Source organism: Plecotus auritus (genome assembly GCF_963455305.1).
Source record: "Plecotus auritus genome assembly, chromosome: X".
In the NCBI taxonomy this organism is placed as follows: Eukaryota; Metazoa; Chordata; class Mammalia; order Chiroptera; family Vespertilionidae; genus Plecotus; species Plecotus auritus.
This window is the reverse complement of record NC_137784.1, coordinates 4680981-4704707: the sequence shown is the minus strand read 5'-3', so window position 1 is coordinate 4704707 and position 23727 is coordinate 4680981. Positions and strand designations below refer to the sequence as shown.

Genomic DNA, 23727 nt, shown 5'->3' with positions numbered 1-23727 from the left:
TATGAGAATCTCAGCTACCAGTTCTGGTAACTCCTCAGAAAACAATTTTTTGAGGGGGAAAAAAATCCAAATATCAGTTTAGGAGAAACCACAGAAAATGGCGTGGCTCGCGTTTTTGTGGAAATTAAGATCCGGCAGTAGAAGGCGAAGTGATACCCACCCAGCTACTTGGGCCCCAGTGAGTGGCCTACCCCACTTCACAGGGGGCTCTTCCTTAGGGAAATAACTTCCCTGTTCCCTCCCTTTTCTTCTAAAAAAATATTTTTATCGATTTCAGAGAGAGGAAGGGAGAGGAAGAGAGAGAGAAACATCAATGATGAGAGAGAATCATGGATCGGCTGCCTCCTGCACGCTTTACATTGGGGATGGAGCCTGCAACCCAGGCATGTGCCCTGACTGGGAATCGAACCATGACCTCTTGGTTCACGGGTCAATGCTCAACCACTGAGCCACACCAGCTGGCCCCCTTTTCTTCTTAACAGTCCCAGGAGGAGAGTGGAGTGGGGCGGGGGGGGGGAGGGCTGGGGCCATTAGAACAAGGGTGCCGTTGCCAAGATCTTGCAGGCATAAGTTAACTGGGCTTCTTGCTTTCGGGTTTAAAGTATTTGGAGAACATTGTCTTAGGTGAAGCAAGGTACTCTGCGCCTTGGTGCCCCCTTAGTGTCAAACCACCGAAGAGTTAGGTCTCAGGGCCTGCTAACAGTTGAGGAGGGGTGAATGTGCAAAGATGGAACTCACAGTTATCACAGGACTTTGAGTGGCATCTGCTTATTTCACGAGAAACCAAAGTGAACAGTCCTGCCTCCTAAACCCTATGGAGACTGATGTGCCCTTGAGAAGCTCCTGTTCTGTGAGCCACGTTTACCTGTCAGCCATGCTGGATTGCCTTGCAGAAGGCCCTGGAACATGCTTATTCTATCACCTGAAATGTCAGCCTTGAGATTGGACAGCATCTCTGTGATTTCCTGCAGACTTTCCTTTCATAGAGGAGGGATTTATTCTTTCCTAAGGGCAAGAATTACGATTTTAAAAGGTTTTGCTTTTCAATACCACATTATCCTGTTCTGATGATAACCGTGAGGCACCTGCGACATTCAACAACTGGGCATGGGAGTCAAGACTGGGCATCAGGAAAGGATTCTTTGGGCTAAATCACCAGGTGACCTCAAGCAGCAGTCACTGCCATTGCAGTGAATTCCAGTTCGGGTTCTTTCTAGACGTGCAGGTGCTATACCCTCCCATTGCTGACTGTTCTCATCTCCTGCAATCATGTTTCATAGCAGCATTCAACAGACATTTCTCCAGTGGTTGCTGTACAGTTGGCATGGGCCCAGGCTCTGGGGGTGAAAGATGGGTATGACAGGCCCTGTCTTTGAAGAGGACAGTGTTTCAGGAGGAAACAGACAAGATAAATGCCCTCACAAGAGGTCTGACCAGAAGGCGCACACATCCTTTTGATGGGGAGGGGGTCTATAGGGTCCAGGAAGTCCAGAGAGGCTAGTGGGAGTCACACAGGCAAAGAAAACATGGAAGGGGTGGGGAAGGGGTGGGGAAGGGAGGTGATGGATGTGATGGGGAAAGAAGGATGTTACAGACGGATGGAGTTTACCCCTTGAAAACACAAACTCACATTCGATTTGTGGCCTAGAATGTCAAAGGGCATCTCCCCTGCCAAGAAGCCAAGAAGGTGGTGGATGGCTGCATCTTGGAATGTTCAGAATGTGAGGAGGATGCTTTAAGCATTGTGCTAGTTGTAGAAAATGGGTTGGATTTCGGAATACCTCCCAGAATACGGACTAGTCTGAACATTCTGTGTTCACATATATTTGTCCACACAGCCTAGTCACAGCCTAGTGAAAAGTTTATGCTATAAAAATAAATGAACCGTTAGCAGCTCAAGTTCACTTCCTCTGCGTGGCCTAGAGTTTTGAAGATAAGATAAAATTTTCAGACTCCAAGGGCCAAATATAGATATAGACGCTTTAGAATCTTCTGCTTTTCTGGTGTCAGGGCACATGATAGGGTGTGGTATAAAAGTGACTTTGGTGCAGATGGGTGCAAACCCAGTCAAGTCTGGAGCGAGGGATAGCAAGGAACAGCATGTGTCTGAAAAGCAGGATTAGACCTGCAAGGTGAAGACACAGGGAAAGCTTTTTATTCGATAAAACTGAGAAAACAGTGAGGGGAAAATACTCTGAACAAGTGCTTTGGGAATAAATACAAACACAACAAGGCAGTGTTTGCTATGGTTCTGATTCTATTGCTCCGGAAGAAATAACATAAACGTGTCTCTGAAAGCTCAGATGTGTGGAGTAGCAGAGTCCAATTTGGGTTCTGGTTTATCTGTCTGCTTCAGCATCGTAAATGCAACTAAATGATTGAGATGTTAATAGAAACGGATCTATGGAGGATATAGTTTTCCTTTGCGCTTGTAAAACTCCAAGAGGGAGAAGATGCAAACCAAAAGTAGACAAAATCAAACGAAATAAGTGCTGTTTTAGTTTTCTAAATTAGGGTCAGCGAATATTTTCTGTAAAAGACCAGATATATCAGGCTGTTGAATGTAGCCATAAACAGCCCCAGCTGGTTTTGCTCAGTGGATAGAGCATCAGCCTGCGGACTGAAGGGTCCAGGGTTCTATTCCAGTCAAGAGCATATGCCTGGGTTGCGGCCTCAATCCCTAGTGGGGGGCGTGCAGGAGGCAGCCGATCAATGATTCTCTCTCATCATTGGTGTTTCTATCTCTCCCTCTTCCTTCCTCAAATCAATAAAAATATATTTTTAAAATTTCTTTAAAAAAAAAAAAAGAAAGTAGCCATCAACAAATGCATGCATGTGGCCATAGTGGTGCTCCAATAAGACTTGATCTGTGAATACCAAAATGTGAATTTTGTATCGTTTGCACTTGTCATGAAACATCACTCTTCTTTGGATTTTTCTTTCAACCGTTTAGAAATGTAGAAACCATTCTTACCGATCCCTGTGCCAGATCTGAGAAAAACATCTCCCTGCGTGTGTTCCTTTAGTGTAGACAAAATAAAAAACATTGGAGTGCAACGTGTTGTTGTTTTTTTTCCAGGTTTCTGTAAATTACTTAAATGGTGATTTTTCACCCTTGGTATTTCCCTGGATTCGTCTATAATGCTTCGTGTCCCTGTAACACTTCTAACATCCATCACCACTGCACTTATTAATTGCTAACCCTGAACTGAAATGCTGGGGACAGACGTCAGAGGAAAAGAAAATATTAGCAATAGAAAGTGGTACAGAAGCTCCTCTATTTATGGAATTTCAACTTGTGCACTTTCGAAGACACAAACAAAGCCATGCTCCGCAGTCACGCCCTCTGGCTCACTCCTCGCCACCAAAGTATGTTAAGAGGTTCTGGGAGCTTTCTGTCTCTGCACCCCCCCTCCCCGCCCCGGCCTTGTTCCCCAGTGCACCTAATATTTACTGTCTTTCTGCTCGCTGCAGAGGACTTTTGCCATTAACTCCATCTTGTATGATATCCTCAGAGGAAATGGAAGAAAAAGGTGCTGGGAAGAACTTGCAAAAGGAAGAAAAATAAAAACCAAAGTTTTTCAAAGTTGAAATTGGTCAGAAAAATTGTTGCAAGTCCTTTGGCAGGAAGAACAATTTTGAGGACAAAAAGCTATTCGTGCAACTGAAGAGAAGTTCTGTACCTGTGTTATAATAAATAGTAAGCATTAGCCAGGCCGGCGTGGCTCAGTGGTTGAGCGTAGACCTATGAACCAGGAGGTCACGGTTCGATTCCCAGTCAGGGCGCATGCCCGGGTTTCTGGCTTGATCTGCAGTGGGGGACGTGCAGGAGGCAGCCGATCCATGATTCTCTCTCATCATTGATGTTTCTCTCTCCCTCTCCCTTCCTCTGTGAAATCAGTAAAAATATTTTTTAGAAAAATAAATAGTAAGCATTACTAGAGAGCTTATAGAGGCCAGGCATTCTTCAAACTGCCACACACACACACACACACACACACACACACACACACACACACGTTTCATTCTCACAATGAAGATGGTAATCAGCAAATGATGTCATAGGGTGATTGATAAAGCAGAGAAAATTTTACTGTGTGGCTGGGGCTTGTCCTCTTAGACCTAACTGTGATAATCCAGGGGGAGGGCGGAGTCCAGTGAGTCCAGTCACCCAGTCAGACATGGTTCCATGAGTTTGCAGCTTTTGGAACCCGCCCAATCTTCTAAGTGGCTAGTCCTACCTAGCCGGTTTGGCTCAATGGATAGGGTGTCAGCCTGCGGACTGTAGGGTCCTGGGTTAGATTCCAGTCAAGGGCACATGACCAGGTTGTGGGCTCAATCCCCAGTAGGGGGCATGCAGGAGGCAGCCAATCCATAATTCTCTCTCATCATTGATGTTTCTCTCTCTCCCTCTCCCTTCCTCTCTGAAATAAAAATATATATATATATTTTTAAAAAAATTAAAGTAAGTGGCTAAATGACAATTTGTGATGCTGACGCTATGAGAGGGTTTACTACTTCAGAAGGTCGTCAGTAGAGGAAGTGAAACAGGTCTAATGTGGAAAGAGATGCCATGTGAAGTATTTATCAGCCAGGAAGGGAATAACCTGGGGTGAGATGTGTGGGATGATCAGCTCATACCTGGCCTTGCTGGAAATCCATCTGGGGGCTGCAAGTGTCAGTACTGTTCAGGATCTGACACAGGAGCAGAGCCACCAAAAGCCTTTAGGGGCGAACAGGTTTTCAACCCAAACGTGCAGTGAGCACTTGCTATTGGTGCTCTGCCCAGAAAATCTCAGGCCTCCTACCAGTTCTGTCCGCCTGTCCCATCCCCCAGCTTCTGTGTGGTTTCCTTCTAATGACCAACATCTGTGACCTTCAGAGGCCATCCTGTGGGGTTCTCAAGCAACTTCCCTGTACCCACAAAGAGCAAGAAGCGCCTGGGAGTTGGCTTCACCCTGGGACATCCCACCGCCCTTGATGGGCAGGTGTGAGAAGCTTAAAGCTCAGTCCCCTTTCCTTGGGGTGGGACAGCTCCAAGATGGAATTTACACTCCAGAGCTCCCCTCGGATCTGGCCAAGACTGGACTCAGCCAGAAACCACACCGTTACTTGGCTTTCTCCTTTCCTACCCTCTGCGGCTTACCCCTGACCAGTCTCTCCTGGCGACATGTCTTTAACAAATCACTTGCACATGAATCCTTATCTTAGGGTCTGCTTCTTGGTACCTCTACCTAAGGTAAGAAGCAACTCTATTATTAAGAGAGAAATAGCACAAGGCCTTGACTTCAGCCAGCATTGAAAGAATGAATGAAAGAATGGGTTGAATGAATTACTAGAAGCCAGTCGTTAGCCTTCAGTCACTCACGTTATAATCAGGGAAACAGGAAAGGGATAAAACAGGAAAAGGGTAAAACATTGACTTAGGACCCTTTAGAGTTGCAGGTCTTATAGTGAAACTTCTTACAGTGCAGCCAGGCCAACTGATGGTCATCCGGGCTCAACTGAACCCATGGACGCCGTAAGCGTCTGTAGACACAAGCGAGGGCCCTTCCCCACACGCCACGCGCGTCTATAAAAAAAAATGTTTTCCCTAAGTGGCAGCCCTGGCCAACTTTAAAATCATTCTTCGTGAGAATTTCCAGCTGAAAATATTCAAGAACACCCGAATTGTGAGTAATGTATTTATTTTTATAGTATTCATTGCAAATTGATTTTTTAAATTAAATTCAAAATATCGTGGCGTGTGGGGATGGTTTCCGTTTTGGATGCGTGGTAGTTAACTGGTTAAATATTTCCAGGAAGAGGAAACCACCACCTCCCTGGATAGCTGCCTTCCTTCTCTTGCCCCTCCTTCCCTCCCTCCCTCCCTCAGTATATGGACAATTGGGTTGTTTCCATCTTTTGGCTATCATAAATAATGCTGCTATCAACATTTGTGTACAAGTTTTTGTGTGGACATGTTTTCATTTCTTGTCATCATATTCCTAGGAGTGGAATTGCCAGGTCAAATGTAGAAAGGTCTTTCATTTGTTGAGTCAAAATCTGAGTCTTCATAACTTTCACTCTTGGTCCTTGTCCAGCTTCTGGAGACAACTGACAAGGCTTTCCTTTCTTACACGTGACATCCCTTCAAATTGTTCATCGCTGTCTCCATGTCCTCGCTCCACTTTTACAGACGGAATTTTCTTTGTTCCCCCCATCACTCCACTGTAGAAGTGGGACTTATAGAAATGCAATCCGATAGCCTTGAAGTCCTCACATCGTCGACCGTGATGTACAAAACAGCTCTCTTTGTTCCAGATCTCAGACTTTCCCATCAACAGCAGGGAACCAGTGGCTGGTAGCTTAGTTTGCCGGGAAGGGAGACAAAGAATTATTTTATAAATGGGGAAGGTTTTTCAATAGACTCTGAAGGGATTCTCCCCCTTCGCGAAATCTAAAAGGACTAATAATTTGTGTAATTTAAGCACCTTGGTCATTTCTTGACAGGTTAATGTGAGAAAAGGAATTCTATGGTTTGGGAAAATACAGTTTAATGGAGATCAGTTATCCTGAGAGCTTTGAAAGGAGTCACGTGCAGCAGCATTCTCTCTCCACCTCAGTCATGGAGACAGTGGGGAGAAAACCGCACCACCACAGGAGAATGTAGCAGGTCCTTTAGCGGCCTCTGGGTTGTGGTGACCTGGGACAAATGTCATTTTCATTTCTTCTTCGATCGCTACAAATGGATCCAATTCTTGCTTGTGAGTCATAAACGTAGGGATAGTTTTCACCTTTTTTTTTAATGGTGGCATTTATTTTATTTATTATTCAATTTATTGGGGTGACATTGGTTTACAAAACCATACAGGTTTCAAGTGTGCTACTCAATAAAACATCATCTGCACACTGCATTGTGCACCCACCACCCCAAGCAAGGTCATTTTCCACCCCTTTGCCCACCTCCACCTACCCCCACCCTATGTCTATGTGTTTTATACACACACACACACACATGTTATAATCGGAGAAGCAGGAAAGGGATAAAACATTGACTATGACATTTTAGAGTTGCTTAATACCTTCACCTTCGTCACCTAGCCCCCCAACTCCCCTTCCCTCTGACAGCTGTCAGTCTGACCCAAGTACCCATGCCTCTGTTTCTATTTTGTACATCAGTTTATTTTGTTCATTAGATTCCACAATGAAGTAAGTGAGATTATGTGGTAATTGTCTTTCTCTGACTGGCTTATTTCACTTAGCATAATAATCTTCAGGTCCATCCTTGCTGTTGCAAAAGGTGAGATTTCCTTTTCTTTTTTCTTTTCTTTTTTTTTTTACAGCCGGGTAGAATTCCATAGTGTAGATATACCACAGCTTTTTTGCCCACTCGTTTACTCATGGCCACTTGGCCTGTTTCCAAATCTTGGCTATTGTAAATAACACAGAAATGAGCACAGGGGTGGTTATATTCTTTTGAATTAGTGTTTTGGGTTTCTTCAGATATATTCTCAGAAATGGGATCCCTGGGTCCAATGGGAGTTCCATATTTAATTTTTTGAGGAAACTCCATACTGTTCCCCACAGCGGCTGCACCAGTCTGCATTCCCACCAGCAGGGCACGAGGGTTCCTTTTTCTCCACATCCTCGCCAGCACTTTTTGCTCATTGATTTATTAATGATAGCCATTCTGATAGGTGTGAAGTGATATCTCATTGTGGTTTTAATTTTGGCCATCTGAATGTCCTCTTGGGAAAAGTGTCTATTCAGGTCCTTTGCCCATTTTTTCATTGGAATGTTGGTTTTTTGGTGTTGAGTTGTATGAGTTCTTCGTAAATTTTGGATATTAACCCCTTATTGAATGTATCATTGACAAATATGTTCTCCCATTCAATGAGTTACCTTTTCATTTTGTTAATCGTTTCTTTTGCTGTGAAAAAGCCTTTTAGTTTGATGTGGTCCCATTTGTTTATTTTTTCTTTTGTTTCTCTTGCCTGAAGAGATCTACCTGGAAAAATATTGCTATGAGAAATGTTTGAGATTTTCTGCCTATGTATTCTTCTAGGATTTTTATGGTTTCATGACTTACATTTAAGTCATTAATCCATTTTGAGTTTATTCTGTGTATGGTGTAAGCTGGTGATCTAGTTTCATTTTTTTGCATGTATCTGTCCAATTTCCCAACACCATTTATTAGAAAGACTGTCTTTACCCCTTTTTCAAATATTAATTGAGTTAGGGATGGATTCTGACATTGTCTCACGCTATCTGCGTGACCTTGAATGAGTCACTCAACCATTCTAAGCATCAGTTTCTGCATTTTAGTCTCACCACATCAATGGCTCTCAAACTGTGTTGCACATTATATCAAGGGATCTTGCTAAAAATGTTAACTGTGAGTTGATGCTCCAAGAGGCCCTATCTCAGTATGTTTGGGGAGGTCCTCACAATCTACTTTTAAAAATCTCACCCCAAGTGATACTGATGTACATGGTCCTGAAGACCATACGTTCAGACACTGATATTAGCCATTTCTTTCTGGTCTGTTTTCTTTTTTCGTTTGTTTGCTTTGTTATTCCTCACCTGAGGATATTTTTTCCATTGATTTTCAGAGAGAGTGGAAGGGAGGGGGAGGGACATGCAGAGAGAGAAACATCGACGTGAGAGAGAGACAGCAATTGGTTGCCTCCTGCACATTCCGATTGGAGCTGGGTATTGAGCCTGCAACTGAGGTATGTGCCCTTGACTGGAATCAAACCCTCAACCCTTCAGTCCTTGGGCCAATGCTCTAACCACTGAGCAAGCTGGCTGAGGTTGGTCTGTTTTCTTCTTGTCCTATCTTCTGCTGAAAGGGAGAAGACATCTTATAATCTCTCCAGGTAATGTGTTTCCATATGTGCTACATGTATGAACGTGAACAAAATGGCAATCAAATTTGAAATAATGAAAACGTCCTAGTCTGATGCTTAGATTCTAATGTATTAGAATTATTTTGATCAGAGCAATTTTATATGTAAAGCGGGGTTTCTCAATCGTAGCACTATTGCCATTTGGGGCCAGATCTTTATTCTGTATGTGTGTGTTGGGAGGTGGTGGAATTGGCTTGTTCATTGTGGGATGTTTAGTACCATCCCTGGCCTCCACCCACTAAATACCAGTAGCACTACTGCCCACCCCCCGAGTTGTGACAATTAAAAGTATCTTCATTGCCAAAGTGGTTTGGCTCAGTGGATAGAGCGTCGGCCTGCGGACTGAAAGGTCCCAGGATCGATTCCGGTCAAGGGCACGTAACTTGGTTGCGGGCACATCCTCAGTAGGAGGTGTGCAGGAGGCAGCTGATGGATGTTTCTCTCTCATTGATGTTTCTAACTCTCTATCCCTCTCCCTTCCTCTCTGTAAAAAATCAATAAAATATATTTAAAAAATCTTCATTCTTTTTTATTTTCTTGAAGGTATTTTATTTAAATCTTTTCCACCCATTGAACTGTTACCATTGCCTTTTTCTGTTGAGAAAGTGCCTCTGAAAAAGTGCTAATTTTAGGCTTGTATTTCTATGTGAACAGAATGTTCAAAGTACTAGATCACCTTACAAGTTATTTCAGATATTGACAGCATTTAAGTTTCTTGTGCTTAGAGTAGAAAATTGGTAGGTTAAAAAGCACCTGCAGACGAAAATTACAAGAAAGATTCCCTTTCATTTGAATTGGCTCTTCTAATGCTACATCCTGATATATGTAGAGGAAATGGAAATATGTATAAAAGGAAATGGAAACAGACCATATGCTTGGTTGGGTTTGATTTTATTTATTTTTAAATTTTATTTTATTGTTTAAAGTATTACAAATAGTAGTACATATGTCTCCCTTTTTTCCCCATTGAGCTTCCCCCAGCCTCCCCTACTCCCCGGCACATTTGCTTTTATTTTGGAATGCTTGTAAACCTTCTTTTCACCTGAATAAGTCAAGGAAGTAGGTTTGCGTTATGTTGTTTTTTTTCAACCTGTAAAATACCTCACATGGTTGCTTTTACATATCAAAGGAAAAGATACATGTGAAAGTACCTGAGAGCAAGCACAGAGTATGCACCACATAAATTTTAGCTTTGATTAAAAAAAATATTTTCAAATCTTGCCAAATGTGCCCTGAGGGACAAAATTGCACCTGGCTGAGAGCTACTTTCATAAAGCGTGGTCCCAGTGAAAAAGAATCAAGAAATAAGAAATTGGGTTTGGAGCAGTTTTCTCTGGTTGGCTCACATTGCACAGCAAGGCCAAGGCGGCCCCTTTAAATTGCTGTTCAAATTTTATGTACCGAGCATTCCTTGAGATCTGAAACTGGCTCCTTCTCTCTATTCGGTGGATTAATGAGACACAGACAGGTTAAGTGACTTGGCATGCGAAGGACACTCTGTTTCATTCTCCTCATTTTATTACACTTCTGACAACAAATTCGTAACTTTTGCCTGGAATGTTCTGTTCCCTCGAAAAATGAAATCATAATCACAAAATAGATTAATTGGAGGAGGGGGCAACATCACATCTAAACTTGTTTTGGAAGTTTCAGACTCCAGAGTAATGCCAGGTGTTAGCATCATTCATAAGACTGCTGAGCCTTTGAAAACAGTAGTTTCGTTGGGTGACTAGCCAAGTGCTCCAAAGGACTCCGTAGCTTCTAGTCTAGATCACACAGACGGCCAGTTTTTACCCGGTAGCCGTTTGACATGTTGTGTTGGCTGGAGGAGGTCCCAGAGCCCGGCCCTGCTTTTCTGCTCTGGGGAAATTGCTCCTTGTTTTCTTGGGTGGTGTAGGACTCGCTCCACTGAAAGAAAAATTGTTGTGTGAGATGTTCTACTAAGTGACAACTATTAAAGCATGAATTTCTTATGTCTATGAAGGGTTTCTCAAAATTGGCACTTGACATTTGGGGCAGGATAGTATGGAGAATAATACAATAATTCTATATAATAAAAGCCTAATATGCAAATTGACCGAATGGCAGAATGACCAGTGGAATGACTGGTCGCTATGATGTACACTGACCACCAGGGGGCAGATGCTCAACACAGGAGCTGCCCGCAGGTCCAGGCCAGCCAAGGTGGGTGCCAGCGGGAAGCTACTGGTGGTGGTGGTGGCAGGGCAATTGGGGGAAGGGACTGGCCAGTAAGCAGGCTGGTGCCACCCTCCACCCCCAGTCAACCCGCCCATCACCTCCAAGGCGGGTGCCACTGGGGGCCCCTGATCACCCCACCGGTCACCTCACAGAGGGAGGTGAATGGCAGTGGCAGTGGGGGGTGGGGCTGGCGATCGGGCAGCACCAGGCCGACCAAGGCACGTGCCAGCAGGGGCCCCCCCGATTGTCCCACCAGTCGCCCCACAGATCAGCCCTGATCACCAGCCAGGCCTAAGTACCCTACCTGTGCATGAATTTCATGCACCAGGCCTCTAGTTAATAATAATACTACAAGAATAAACTGTGTTTCACGTACTCACAACTGTAAACCTACTTTTGCCGCACCTTGTATAACTTCTTAATATTCTTGGTAGTAGTGATTAAGGCTGAGGGCTATATTAGAGGCGATACCAGTGCATTTTTTTTCTTTCTTCCCTGTTCTATGTCACAACACCCCCCAGGGTACCATTCTTGGGACCCCCAGGAGTTCCTCATTCCCTGGTCTTTGGACCAAGTCTGTCTTCAGAATGGGAGTTGTCTCTTTCTAACTTAAGCTGGAAAAAGGAATGAAAGGAATGAAAGCTTCATTCTTCCTTGGATTTCTCCCATCTCCATATCCCCATCAGGGTTAATATGAAAGGGAGAATTATGGCTGTGGAGCAAAATGGCAGTTCCTTTAGTGGCAATTCCTTTATGTTTATAGTTGGGTTGCTAAGATCCCGCCCCCCCACGGTGTGCTGAGTCTCTGCCTAATAAAAGGGCCTCCCTCAAAAGCGTAAACATACTGTTCCCATTGCTTCTACCTGTACTGTGGATGGGTCAGCAATGGCATTGCCAATTCCTAGCAGGCCTGCTTGGTCCTCCTTCACTTATAAGGGACGTGATTTTTGGACAAGGAAGACCATAGGCTCCTTCCCCATCTCTCCTTCCGGATCCTGGTGTTTGATTTCCTGAATTTTATCTTGTAGCCCCATGAGAAAACTTCGAAGAGAGAGAGACAACTCTAAACTATGTTCAGCCTTTCTATAAACTATGCTCAGTCTATTTATACTGTAGTGTAAATAAAGATTCTAATTGGTACAATCAGTTTGGAAAACTGTTGGGGGCATTATCCAGTGAAGTTGAAGCTACGCCTGCGTATGACCCAGCAATTCTATTTCCAGGTTTGTGCCCTGTAAAAATGCACACACATGTGCACGAGGAGATGTGTGTAATGATGTTTGAGCAGTGTGGTTTCCAGTAGCTCCAAACTGGAAAGGACACAGATGTTTCTCAGCACTTGAAAAGATAAATCGTGCTAAACGCATACAGTGGACGAGACAGCAGTGGGAATGAACCAGCTACAGCTACACAGAACAACTCGGAAGAACCTTAAAAACACGATGTTGAGTAAAAGAAGCCAGATGTAATAAAAACATGCTCATGATTCTTTTCAGAAAGTTAGAAGACAGGCAGCGTTAAGCTCTAAGGTTTATGGATGCAGAACTTCCTAAAAGCGGTGCTTCTCAGTCAGGGGAGATCCTGCCCCTGCCCTTGCCCCCAGGGGACATTTTGGGTTGCCCTAGCTGGGGGAGGGGATAAAACTCGCATCTCGCAGGTGGATGCCAGGGGCGTTGCTAAACATCCTAGGATGCGAGGACAGCAAAGAATTATTGGTTCAATCCCCAAACTTCAAGCCATGAAAGCAAAAATAAACAAGTGGGACACATAAAACTAAAAACTTTTCTGCACAGCGAAAGACAAAATCATCAAAATGCAAAGGCAATGTACAGAACTGGAAAAATATTTGCAAATCATATATATAATAAGGGGTTGATATACAAAAAACATAAAGAACTCATACAACTCAATAGCAAATAGAAAAAAGTTAATTAAGGTGTTTTTGTTGTTGTTGTTAATCCTCACCTGAGGATATTTTTCCATTGGTTTGCAGAGAGGGTGGGAAAGACAGAGAAACATCGATGTGAGAGACACACATCCATTGGTTGCCTCCTGCAGGAGCCCCAACCAGGGCCGGGGCTGGGGAGGAGCCTGCAACCAAGGGACCCTTTGATCCATAGGCCAACGCTCTATCCACTGAGCCACACAGGGGTGGGCAAACTTTTTGACTCGAGGGCCACAATGGGTTCTTAAACTGGACCGGAGGGCCGGAACAAAAGCATGGATGGAGTGTTTGTGTGAACTAATATAAATTCAAAGTAAAGGAGCGGAGGGGAGAGCAAGAGAACCCTCCGCTCTTTCGGCTCTGCGGGCCGGATAGAACAGCCGAATGGGCCGGATCCGGCCCGCGGGCCGTAGTTTGCCCACGGCTGACTAGGGCAAATTATTTAAGATTTAACAGACCTCTTAGAGTTCTGCACAACCTAGGTCCCTCCCCAAGTCTTGAACAAGTGCACTGAGAACTGGAGAGGCGTACGATTCACGTTGAGGTGAATTTAAGAGCCTTGCACCATGCGCTGATCATTTCTTAAATGTGTTGTCCTAGCTCCCCAAACCTTTCACACACCGAACCAAGCAGCTCTGTGGCACTTGAACATGGAACTCCAACTTAGCACTGACAATCTAGCAAGAAATACACTAGCAGGCAGAGTCATTTCTAAAATGTAAATAAAGCAGATCCCCGGGTAATGTTGTTTTGTACATGGTCGTTTCATTTTGTTCTAACGTTGATGAGAAAAAAAAAAAATTGATTCCCGCTGGGACCACTGTCTGCGTGCCGTTTGCAGTTCTCCCCACATCTGTGTGCGTTTTCTCTGGGGACTCCGGTTTCCTCCCACATCCCAAAGATGTGCCTGTGAGGTGAATGGTCTTGTCTACACTGTCCCAGTCTTTGTGGGTGCAGGTGAGGGTGTGAGTGGCCCTGGGATGGAAGGGTGACCTGTCCAGGGTGGGTCCCACCTGGCGCCTGAGCTGCAGGGAGAGGTTCCGGCCATCTCAACCTTGAACTGGCATCTGCAGGTTGGAAAATCATTCTTTTACTTGTTTTTATTATTCAAGATAGATAGATAGATTTCAGAGAGGGAGAGAGAGGGAGAGAGATAGAAACATCAATGATGAGAGAATCATTGACCAGGCTGCCTCCTGCCCGCCCCACACTGGGAATGGAGCCTGCAACCCAGGCATGTGCCCTGACTGGGAATTGAACCGTGACCTCCTGGTTCATAGGTCGACACTCAACCACTGAGCCACGCCGGCTGGGCTAAGAACCCATTCCTTTAGATGGTTTCCATTTTTTGTGATCCTGCCTGAAGATATTATGAACATTCCTGCACACGGAAGGCCACTGGCCCATTTTTTCTGTCTTATCTCGGAGTGAAATTGTTGGGTCAGAGGATAGGCATGATCAGATCAGCTTCAGTGGATGTAAGCTTTGTTTTCTAGCAGGTGAACCATCAAGGGATTGCCTAGTAGAGTCTTCAGGACACCTGCACCCCTGGCTCCACATTCCCAGTGCTCTTTACAATCATGCAGCCACTTGTTCTAAAATATTCTAATCCAGGGGGTGGTCGGTCCAACCAAATGATAAGCGCTCCGGGGGCCCTGTCCTATTTTCCCACCCACCCTACCGCCACAGGGCAGGTGGGGGGCCACCCGGGGAGTTCAGTACGGTGGGAACCTCAAAAACGGACATGAGCCACTCACAAATCCACCTTCCACTTGGTAGTTACCCCTTCGTGGCTGGGATTGGTTGATTTCACTGCGTCTGGATTGTCCACTCTGGCTGAAACTCTGCCTTGTCTAGACTCAGCTGGTGGGGAGCGCAGAAATCACAGTGGCTCAGTGGTTCAGCCTCGATCTGTGAATCAGGAGGTCACAGTTGGATTCCCTGTCAGGGCACATGCTGGGATTACAGGCTCCATCCCCAGTGTGGGGTGTCCAAGAGGCAGCCAATCCATGATGCTGTCTCATCATTGATGTTTCTCTCTCTCTCCCCCTCTCCCTTCCTCTCCGAAATCAATAAAAATATATTTGAAAAGAGAAAGTTCAAGCTTCCACGAGGGGCCTGCAGAGCAGAGGCCAGTTTTAGGCGGTGCTGGGAACCTCAGGGGGTGCTGACAACGACTTGGTTGACCCAGCAGCATTGGCAAATGCCTATGTTTCTTCTATGTCCAAATCCCTGCCGCGTCCTTTTGTGATTTGCTCCTAAGAACTAAGACACAGAAAGCAGCGCTAGGAGGACACCACCCCTTGGGTCCAGCCTGGCACCAATGCGGGTCCTCAGGTTCCCCACACTTTCCGGGACTCCTTTCCAGTGTGTTCCCCGGCCATGCCCAGGTCCTGCAAGCCTTCCGGGACTCACTTTGCGCAAAGTGTGCGGCCCGCCGCCCTCTAGCCAGGCCTCCCTGCCAGGATCAGTCCCCACCCCCCACCGCCCCCTCCCCGGGGCAGCGTTCCTGGCTCCTTTCCCGCTGCCCCCTCCTAGGGTTCCCGTGGCCGAGACTTTCCCAAAGGAGAGCTTTCCAAACGCGAAACCCCGCCCTCCCTGGAGCGCGTTCCCAAGTTAGTGAAAGTCTATCTTGGCAACCGGCTTGCCCTCTGGCTGGGGTTGCAGCCCCGTCGGGGGTGGGGTAGCAGGAGGTAGGAGTGCCTGCTGCCCGGACACCTGTCGTGGGCGCGCTAGGTCGCTGTCGCCTTCAACAGCTGGTGGCAGCAGCCGCAACAGTGGCCCGCTGGGCGCAGAAGGACTGAACGCCCGCCCATCGACACTGACTCGGCTGCTCCCTCCTCCCCCCGTTACCCGCCCCGTCCTCCTCCTCCCTCCTCCTCGCCTCCAACTCCTCCTCCTCCTCCAACTTCTCCTCCCTCTCCTCCTCCTCCTCCTGCCGCTACTCCTCCTCCTGCCCATTCGCCGGGCTCCTCCCTGTCCCCAGCTCCGCGGTGGGACGCCGGTGCCCCGGGCACTTGGCACTGCGCTCCGGCCGGGCTGGGAGCAGCGCTCGCGTCCGGGGTCTGCCCGGGATGGCGGTGAAATAAGGGGACCTGGGAGAGGCGTCGTGACCCCAGGCTGTGCCGGGGACCCCCGATCTTCCCAGCTAGCGACATGGGGGACCCGGCGTACCGCGAGAAACCGCAGCTGCACTACGCGGTGAGTGTCCCGGCGCAGACGGGCGACAGGGGGCGCCACTGGGCCGGCCTGGGAGGGACAGCTGGTCTTTGGGGGACTCCGTGGCTCCCCAGAGGTCCTGGGTGGTATGGTGAGTTGAGTGGAGGGTGCTGCGTGCGTCGTGCCCCCCAGTGCCCACTGCCCCTTAGAAGGGGAGCCCCCACCCTGGCGCTGGGTGTGCGAGTCGAACCTGGCTACCGCCTCTGGGCCTGGGCTGAGAAGCGGGGTTCTGGGGGCCGGGCCCAGGTTTCCCGCTCAGCTCAGCTTAGCTTTGAGTCAGACGTGTTGCAGGGACTGGATGGAGCGGGATGGAAGGCAGGGACCCTGGGCGATCGCAGCGTGCCGCGAGAGGGCTCGCAGGGAAATGTGCGTTGGGGTGCAGCCGCTTTGCTCCTTAGAAAGAGGGTGTACGTTTCCCGCTGAATCCTGAGCGGGACGGAGTGTCGCACATTCTCTGATCCATGCACCAGGAGCCTGGGGTCTTCTGTCCGCGGTCTCTGTTCTCCCAGGTGACTCGGATATTCCATGAACATTTCCTGGGGACCTACTGTGTTCCACGCCCTGGGGTCACGCAGGACACAACAGACAACAAGCGCAGGGGGTTTGTTTCCTTTAAGAAAGGAGTCAAGATTTCAAGGTTGATGACCGCTCCGCTAAATCCAGATTGAGTTTATGTTTGAGAGAGAGAAGAAGGCAGAAAAGAAAGGGGTTTCCGAGGCCTGAGCACCGAAGGTTCTGGATGCGCCTCCAGGAAGCGGCAGGCAGCTTGCTAGCTGAAGGCAATCTTTGCACATTTCTTTTCCAGCTGTAAGATGTGCTGTTTTGAGGGGGGGGGGGGGCCTTGGGGTTGTTCTGTCGTCTGCTCCTTGACTGAGTTTTCCTTGACGCTGTTGAGGTTGGTTGCCCGTGCTGAACGCCAGCTTTCAAAATTGGAGAGAAGCATGCGGAGAGTTAAGACAAGAATCCTTAACACTCATATGTAAAACTTTAGACAATAAAAAAAGAGAATCGTTAATGCTTATAATAAAGACAGTTATGGGTCTGAAATTCATGTCCTCCAAAATGCACTCTCCACATAAAAAGACATTTTTTCAAGAAAGGAGTCAAACTGGACAGGAGTGCTGGGGACAGGAGTGCTGGGGACAGGAGTGCCGCTTCCCTTTGCTGGGCTGGTAAAAAGAGGGTCTGAACTAGACAATTGTTAAGGTCCCTTCCCTGGTGAGCGATTTAGGAGCCTATGATGGTTCTTTCTGTAGTTTTGCCAGTTACTTGTCTTGAAATGGCAAGCAAGATGCTAGTAAATTCCTAATACTTGTTCATTTTTTGGAGACAATAGGGGCCTCGTGTTTTGCCCCTTAATGTGGTATTAAGGGTAACCCGTTTCCGGCAGAGGTTTCTTTGCACAGAAGGATCTAGAGTCTGTGCTTGTTCCTCCCAATTAGCATCTCACCCTGCCACCTTTTCCAGATGTTGAGTTGTGAGCCGGTGCCCTTTAATTTGTAAGGTCTCTGTACCATTTATAAGGCAAGGGAAGAAAGGTGAGAACTGACTCCTTCATTTAAACAAGTCGAATTGGTCTGTTCATTCTATGAATGATTATTGCCTCAGTCGTGCCCATAAATCCAATGCATCACTCAGCTGTCTTATTCTCCCAAAAGCGTTAACTTAGAGACATGCTGATGCTCCTCTTACGCTCTGAAGGTTTGCTGATGAAACAGTCCTCCATTCTAGCGCAGATCACCACATGCAGATTTTCTGAGTTAAGACTGTAAAAAGGAAGATTGCAGAGGGAATCTGTGGGCTGTCAGGCTACAGAAAAATCACCTGGTCCCCTGAACTTCCTTGTACATCCTTCAGAATGATAAAGCAGCAGCGTTCGGCAGCTCAGTGTCCCTCACAAGTCAAGAGAATGTTCTTTATTAAGTGTGACCCACTGCTTTTCGTATTAACATAACCCTGCGGGGCTTAATGTCTATTCTAACACTACCCTCTTCTATGCTACTCCCACATTGGTTTAGGTTATTTCAAAAGCTGGTTTTGCATCTTAGCACAAATATTCCACTTACTTTGCTCAACAAGGTTTTGCTCCTGGGGTCTTGGAGGCTTTATTCTTCTTTTTTTTTTTTTTTTGTCTGCATCGTCCTGGGAAAGAATTCCACACGTGTGTTGTTAGTACGTCTCTTTGCTCTGAAATATAATATGGGAGGCAAGTATGTATGTTCTTCCTTCAGTGCTTTTTTCATTTGTTCAAGATGAGACAGCATGTAAGAAATCAATGGCCCTAGCCAGTATTGCTCAGTGGATAGAGTGTCGGTCTGTGGACTGAAGGGTCCCGGGTTCAGTTCTGATCAAGGGCACATGCCGGGGATGCAGGCTCGATCCCCAGTAAGGGGCGTGCAGGAGGCAGCCAATGAATGATTCTCTCTCATCATTAATGTTTCTATCTCTCTCTGTTTCTCTCCCTTCCTCTCTTAAATCAATAAAAATATATTACAAAAATAAAAGAATTTAACTTAAAAAAAAGAAATCAGAGGGCACATTTTCTTCATTCATGAAACATTTGTTGAATGCTTATGGTGACAACTGTTTGGTCAATTTTCCAAAGAGACGAGTAAATCGTGAAAATGTTAAGAGTTGCTGTGAACTCTTCCTTCATCTTTTTAAATGGTCATAATGGCCACAAAGAGAAACACAAACACTCAAGTAGATAAGAGCATCCTGTATTTATATAATCAGTTACACTCCAAAGTATAGCACGGCTGTCTTGCTTTATCATAACAAAAATGTGTGTTAGCGCTGATGTTCGCCTCCCAGCCTTTCCTCCCACAGTTTTCCCACATTGAGTTTATGGGGACTCCGTCCTTCCAGCTGGGTGTCGTCCTGGACAGCCTTCTGGGGACTTGATCGTATTTACATTTGGAACAGATGGCTGTGGTTCCAGGATGGAGTTAAGGGTGAGAAGGAGCCAGAGTGCATGCTGGCATGTAGGCCAGGGAGAGATAGGAGAAGATGGCCTGCACTAGGATGGCGCTGGGCTGGAGAGGGAGAGAGGTCGGTGTATCTGAGAGATGCTGGGACATCAAACTAGCCGGACTTCATTCATTTGGAGGGGCTAGAGAGGTGCTGGAGGGTGTGGGCCGCGGCTGACACGCACGAATCAGTGATTTCCTGGAGGCACTTCTGGAGTAACAGCAGATCATAGTATTTCGTTTATGTTTATTGTCATATGCAAGTTGCAAAGCGTTTGGACCCAGTCTGTGTCCGTTTTAGCCTCACAACCAGCTGGTGGGTTAGAAACGTTTTCTATTTCATGGCTGAAGAAATCGAAGCCTAGAGCAGTCGAGTTCAAGGTGGCACAGGTGACAGAACTGAGGGCTTTATTCCGGTGCCCTGATTCCACAGTTTGACTCCTGAGATAACCGAAATAGATGAGCCAAATTATCCTTCTCCCTCCCACTTTTGTCACCATAATAAACCAACAGTCAAATATTGTACCTTCAGTGACTTACTGTGACCAACCATGTTGCTGAATTGCATGGCCAAATAGCTCTTTAATTGGATTGGTGTAGACAAAAGCCAAATTTTAGAAGATCCATTACGTTCTGTGCCATGTGTTTATGTCTTTCTTGGGTTTTCTCAGCCTCGGCAAAATGAACGTTTTGGGCAGGATAATTCTCAGTGGTGGAGCTGTCCTGTGCCACATAGCATCCTTGGCCCCTAGAGACCCACTGGAAGCCAGTAGCATAGTATCCCCCACCTCCCCAGATGTGACAACCAAAAATGAATCCACACAGCCCTGGCCGGTGTGGCTCAGTTGGTTGAGTGTTGTACCCTCCACCGAAAGGTTACCTGTTTGATTTCAGGTCAGGGTTGTGGGAAGTAGTCGATCAATGTTTCTCTCTCACATAGATGTTTTTTTCTCTCTCCCTTCCTCTCCCTCTCTAAAAAGCCAATAAAAACATATTTAAAAAAAAAAACAAACCTCAGAGGGAAGGCAGGGGAGGGGGGAGGGAGAGATCAACCAATGAACTCATAAGCGTATATGCATAACCCATAGACACAGACAATAGGGTGGTGAAGGCCTGGGGGGGGTGCGGTAGTGGGAGAGGTCAATGAGAGAAAAAGGAGACATATGTAATACTTTCAACAATAAAGACTTAAAAAATGTGTCTACACATTGCCAAGTACCCCTTGGGGGGCAAAATCACCACCACTTGAAAGTCACTGGTCTATTTGATTTTCATGCATGTGTTTAAGACGATGTGACAGTTGCTGTGTAATAGGATCTGAAAAGAGAAGACATGGGAAATGTTATGAGTATTATATACACTAGTCAATGAACATGCAGGACTTCAGAGAGAGGCCGACACTGAGGTTCCAAGAGAGCCTCACACACAACACAAGTGCTAGGGGTGGAATAATGAGTCACTCCATTTCAGTGATCGTGACTTTGACAACATTCTCCTGCTTCTGGTGACCCCCCAAAGTCAGGCCACTTGGCCTGGGTTAAAAATGACGTTAACCTGCCTTCCCCAACAGCCTTCATAATGCTTTCTTCCATTAACCACAAACAAAATATTACAAACCTTGACTGTCTGCCAAGATCATGCAATATACGTCGAATTTCATGACAACCCTTGCAATTAAGTATGGCAACTCCTTCAGTGGAATTACCGCACTGAGCCTTCGTTTTAGAACAAATGACCTGTGGAGAAGCTTCTGATGCTATTATCCTAAGCAGCTCCCTGGAGGGTCACACTGATTTTCATCCCCCTCCTACGAGAGACAAACAATAGGAGGGTTTCGTGATGCCGCTGGCAAAGAGGAATCTTTGGGTGGGTGATGCATGCGTTTCACTGAGATGTGGTCAGAAAGCAGGTGGCTTAGACTCGGATTCGGTCTCTGCGGAGTCCAGCTGTCAAGATGCAGCCTTTCTTGTCCCTGAGACCTGTCTACTTCTGAGCTCCTCTGGCGCTGACCTCACTTCCTGTTTGGTGCAGTCACTCCACCATCTGTGCTCTGAACCACAGCCTTGTCATTAGATCGTTCCCTTGCTCTGCTTAACCCCTCCCTGAGGAATCCATCAGAAGGGCTAAGCTGCTTCCCCTGAAAAGGAGCCTCTCTTCACCCCAAACAGTTAAGGTTTCAATATGAAAGTTTCCAAGTTTTTTCTCCATGAACATTGGATTTCCAAAGACTTTGAAGTCCTTGAGTTCACTTCATAATTCAGTGGTGTTGACTACGGGGTATTCTTTGGTGATTCCGAAGACTCCCAGGACGGGGCACTGCTGCTGGACTGGGCTGATATGAGTCAGTTGTCATCCATCAGCGCTGCCAACGTAGACATCTCAGGAAATTCAGCAGCAGGCCTGGGATTCACTCTTACCCTCTGTTTCCTTATTGTTTGTCTCCTCACAGAAGCAAGAATTTTGCAAGTTACAAATAAATAACTTATTTACTTATTAAATCCCATATATATGTATTTTTAAGCCACACCCAGGGATATTTTTCCATTGATTTTTAGAGAGAGGTGGAAGAGAGCAGGAAAGACAGAGAGAAACATGTTCAGGGTTATCATTGTCAATGTCCTCTAAGTTGCAGGAAAAAATGCCACCCCTGACTGCTCTGTCCAAAGTGCTTCTGACCCCACTGAAACACTACTGAGCCTGTCACACTGTGGTGCTTATGTTGTTTGCATCACTGCTTGGTATTATACTGGGTGGGACAAAAGTAGGTTTACAGTTGTGAGTACACAAAACAGTTTATTCTTATGTTATTATGTATTTGTTATTATAGTTATTATCATTATTTTTTTATTTTTTAAAAAATATATTTTATTGAGTTTTTACAGAGAGGAAGGGAGAGGGATAGAGAGCTAGAAACATCGATGAGAGAGAAACATCGATCAGCTGCCTCCCGCACACCTCCTACTGGGGATGTGCCCGCAACCAAGATACATGCCCTTGACCGGAATCGAACCCGGAACCCTTCAGTCCGCAGGCCGATGCTCTATCCACTGAGCCAAACCGGTTTCGGCAGTTATTATCATTATTAACCTACTTGTGCCCACCCCTATATATACATTCATCGTTTGTCTATCTGTCCCTATTGACATGCAAGCTTATTCAGGGCAGAGACCCAATTATTAGTTTCCCATCCTAGCCCCACTGCCTCGTGTAGGCCTGGGCACAGGGTAGGCAGCCAGTCAATACCTGCGAGTGGATGGATCTGGCTGCCTGGGTGTTTTTACCTCAGTGACACCAGGGGGTTCAAAACTTCACTCATCGTTAGTCGATGTTTGAAAAGAACATACTGGCTTCAGGGTTTCACCCAATTCCCACTAAATGAGAATCTCTGAGGCCTGGACTTGGAAGCAATACTTTGAGAAAGCTTTGGAGGTCATTCTGATATCGCCACGTTTGGAAACCACTGACTCATATACATGGCAAACCCCTTACCATTCAGGAAGCTCCCACAAAGTCTAGGATTCAGCGGCAAAGTGGATTCAAAGAGTGCAATCCAGTCCTTTGTTTCAGACGACTCTGAGATAATGCGGTACAAGTTTTCAGAGAGGCCTTTTGTTTTATAAGCTAGTGTTCATCTCAAGTGGATTCTGTAAGGATACAAGAGGCATAGCCGTGGTTCCTCTACATAGCATGGCCAGGCAATGTGTCCCTTAGCATCCGTTTTCTAAGTAATCTAAGCTGTGGTTCTCCACCAGGAGACATTGCGCATGTCCAGAGGCATTGATCATTGTCACAGTTGGCAAGAGGTGCGGATATATGGCAGGTGGAGACCTGAGACGCTGCTCAATAGCCTACAGTGCAGAGCGCAGCCCAACAAAGAATTGCCTGGCCCAATTGTCAATAGTGTTGAATTGAGAAACCTTGACTTACATGTATCTCTGTAGACACAAAATCCTTACTGTTTTTGAAAATCATTTTTGTATGGAGCTCTCTAAAATGCATTATACATATTCCTCTGTTATTTAAGAGATGGGGAGGACAAGGTGTTAGTTTCCTTTTCTCCACATGAGTCCAGGTTCAGAACAGCATAGTCTGGGAAGGGTGATGGGGGCCTTTCCAGAAGCCTCAGTGCTTCGCTCTGAGCTCTTTGCTTCTTCACTCCTCAACTCTGATGCCCGTTGAAGTCTTGGGCCTTGTTTCTTAAAGATTTTCTGTCTCCTCTCCTGTGTGAGACTTTAACAGACTTCTTCTTTGCAAAAAAAATTTTTTATTGTTTTTTTTTGTTTTTTTTTTTTTTTTTTTTTTAGAGAGAGAGGAAGGAAGAAGGAGAGAAAGAGAGAGAGATGAGAGAGAAATGCTGAGTGGTTGCCTCCCTGACAAGGAATCAAACCCACAACCTGGATATGTGCCCTGACCGGGAATCAAACCGGCCACCTTGTGGTGTACGGGATGACACTCCAGCCCACTGAGCCACACTGGCCAAGGCTTTAGCTCACTTCTTGATTTA

General features: G+C 46.2%; 1 protein-coding gene across 2 annotated transcripts in view; it reads left to right on the top strand.

The window, feature by feature from the left end:
• ARHGAP6 (Rho GTPase activating protein 6) overlaps nucleotides 1–23727 on the top strand; it is a 544919-nt gene that overhangs the window by 188084 nt on the left and 333108 nt on the right. Inside the window, exon 1 of one of the 2 annotated variants that reach the window (XM_080652455.1) lies at nucleotides 16027–16236. The exons of the other annotated variant lie outside the window; for it this stretch is intronic. Within the exon in view, the coding sequence (XP_080508581.1) occupies nucleotides 16192–16236 (45 nt within the window). The 5' untranslated portion in view covers nucleotides 16027–16191. Of the gene's footprint in view, nucleotides 1–16026; nucleotides 16237–23727 lie in introns of those variants that run through there. 2 annotated transcript variants of the gene reach the window in all.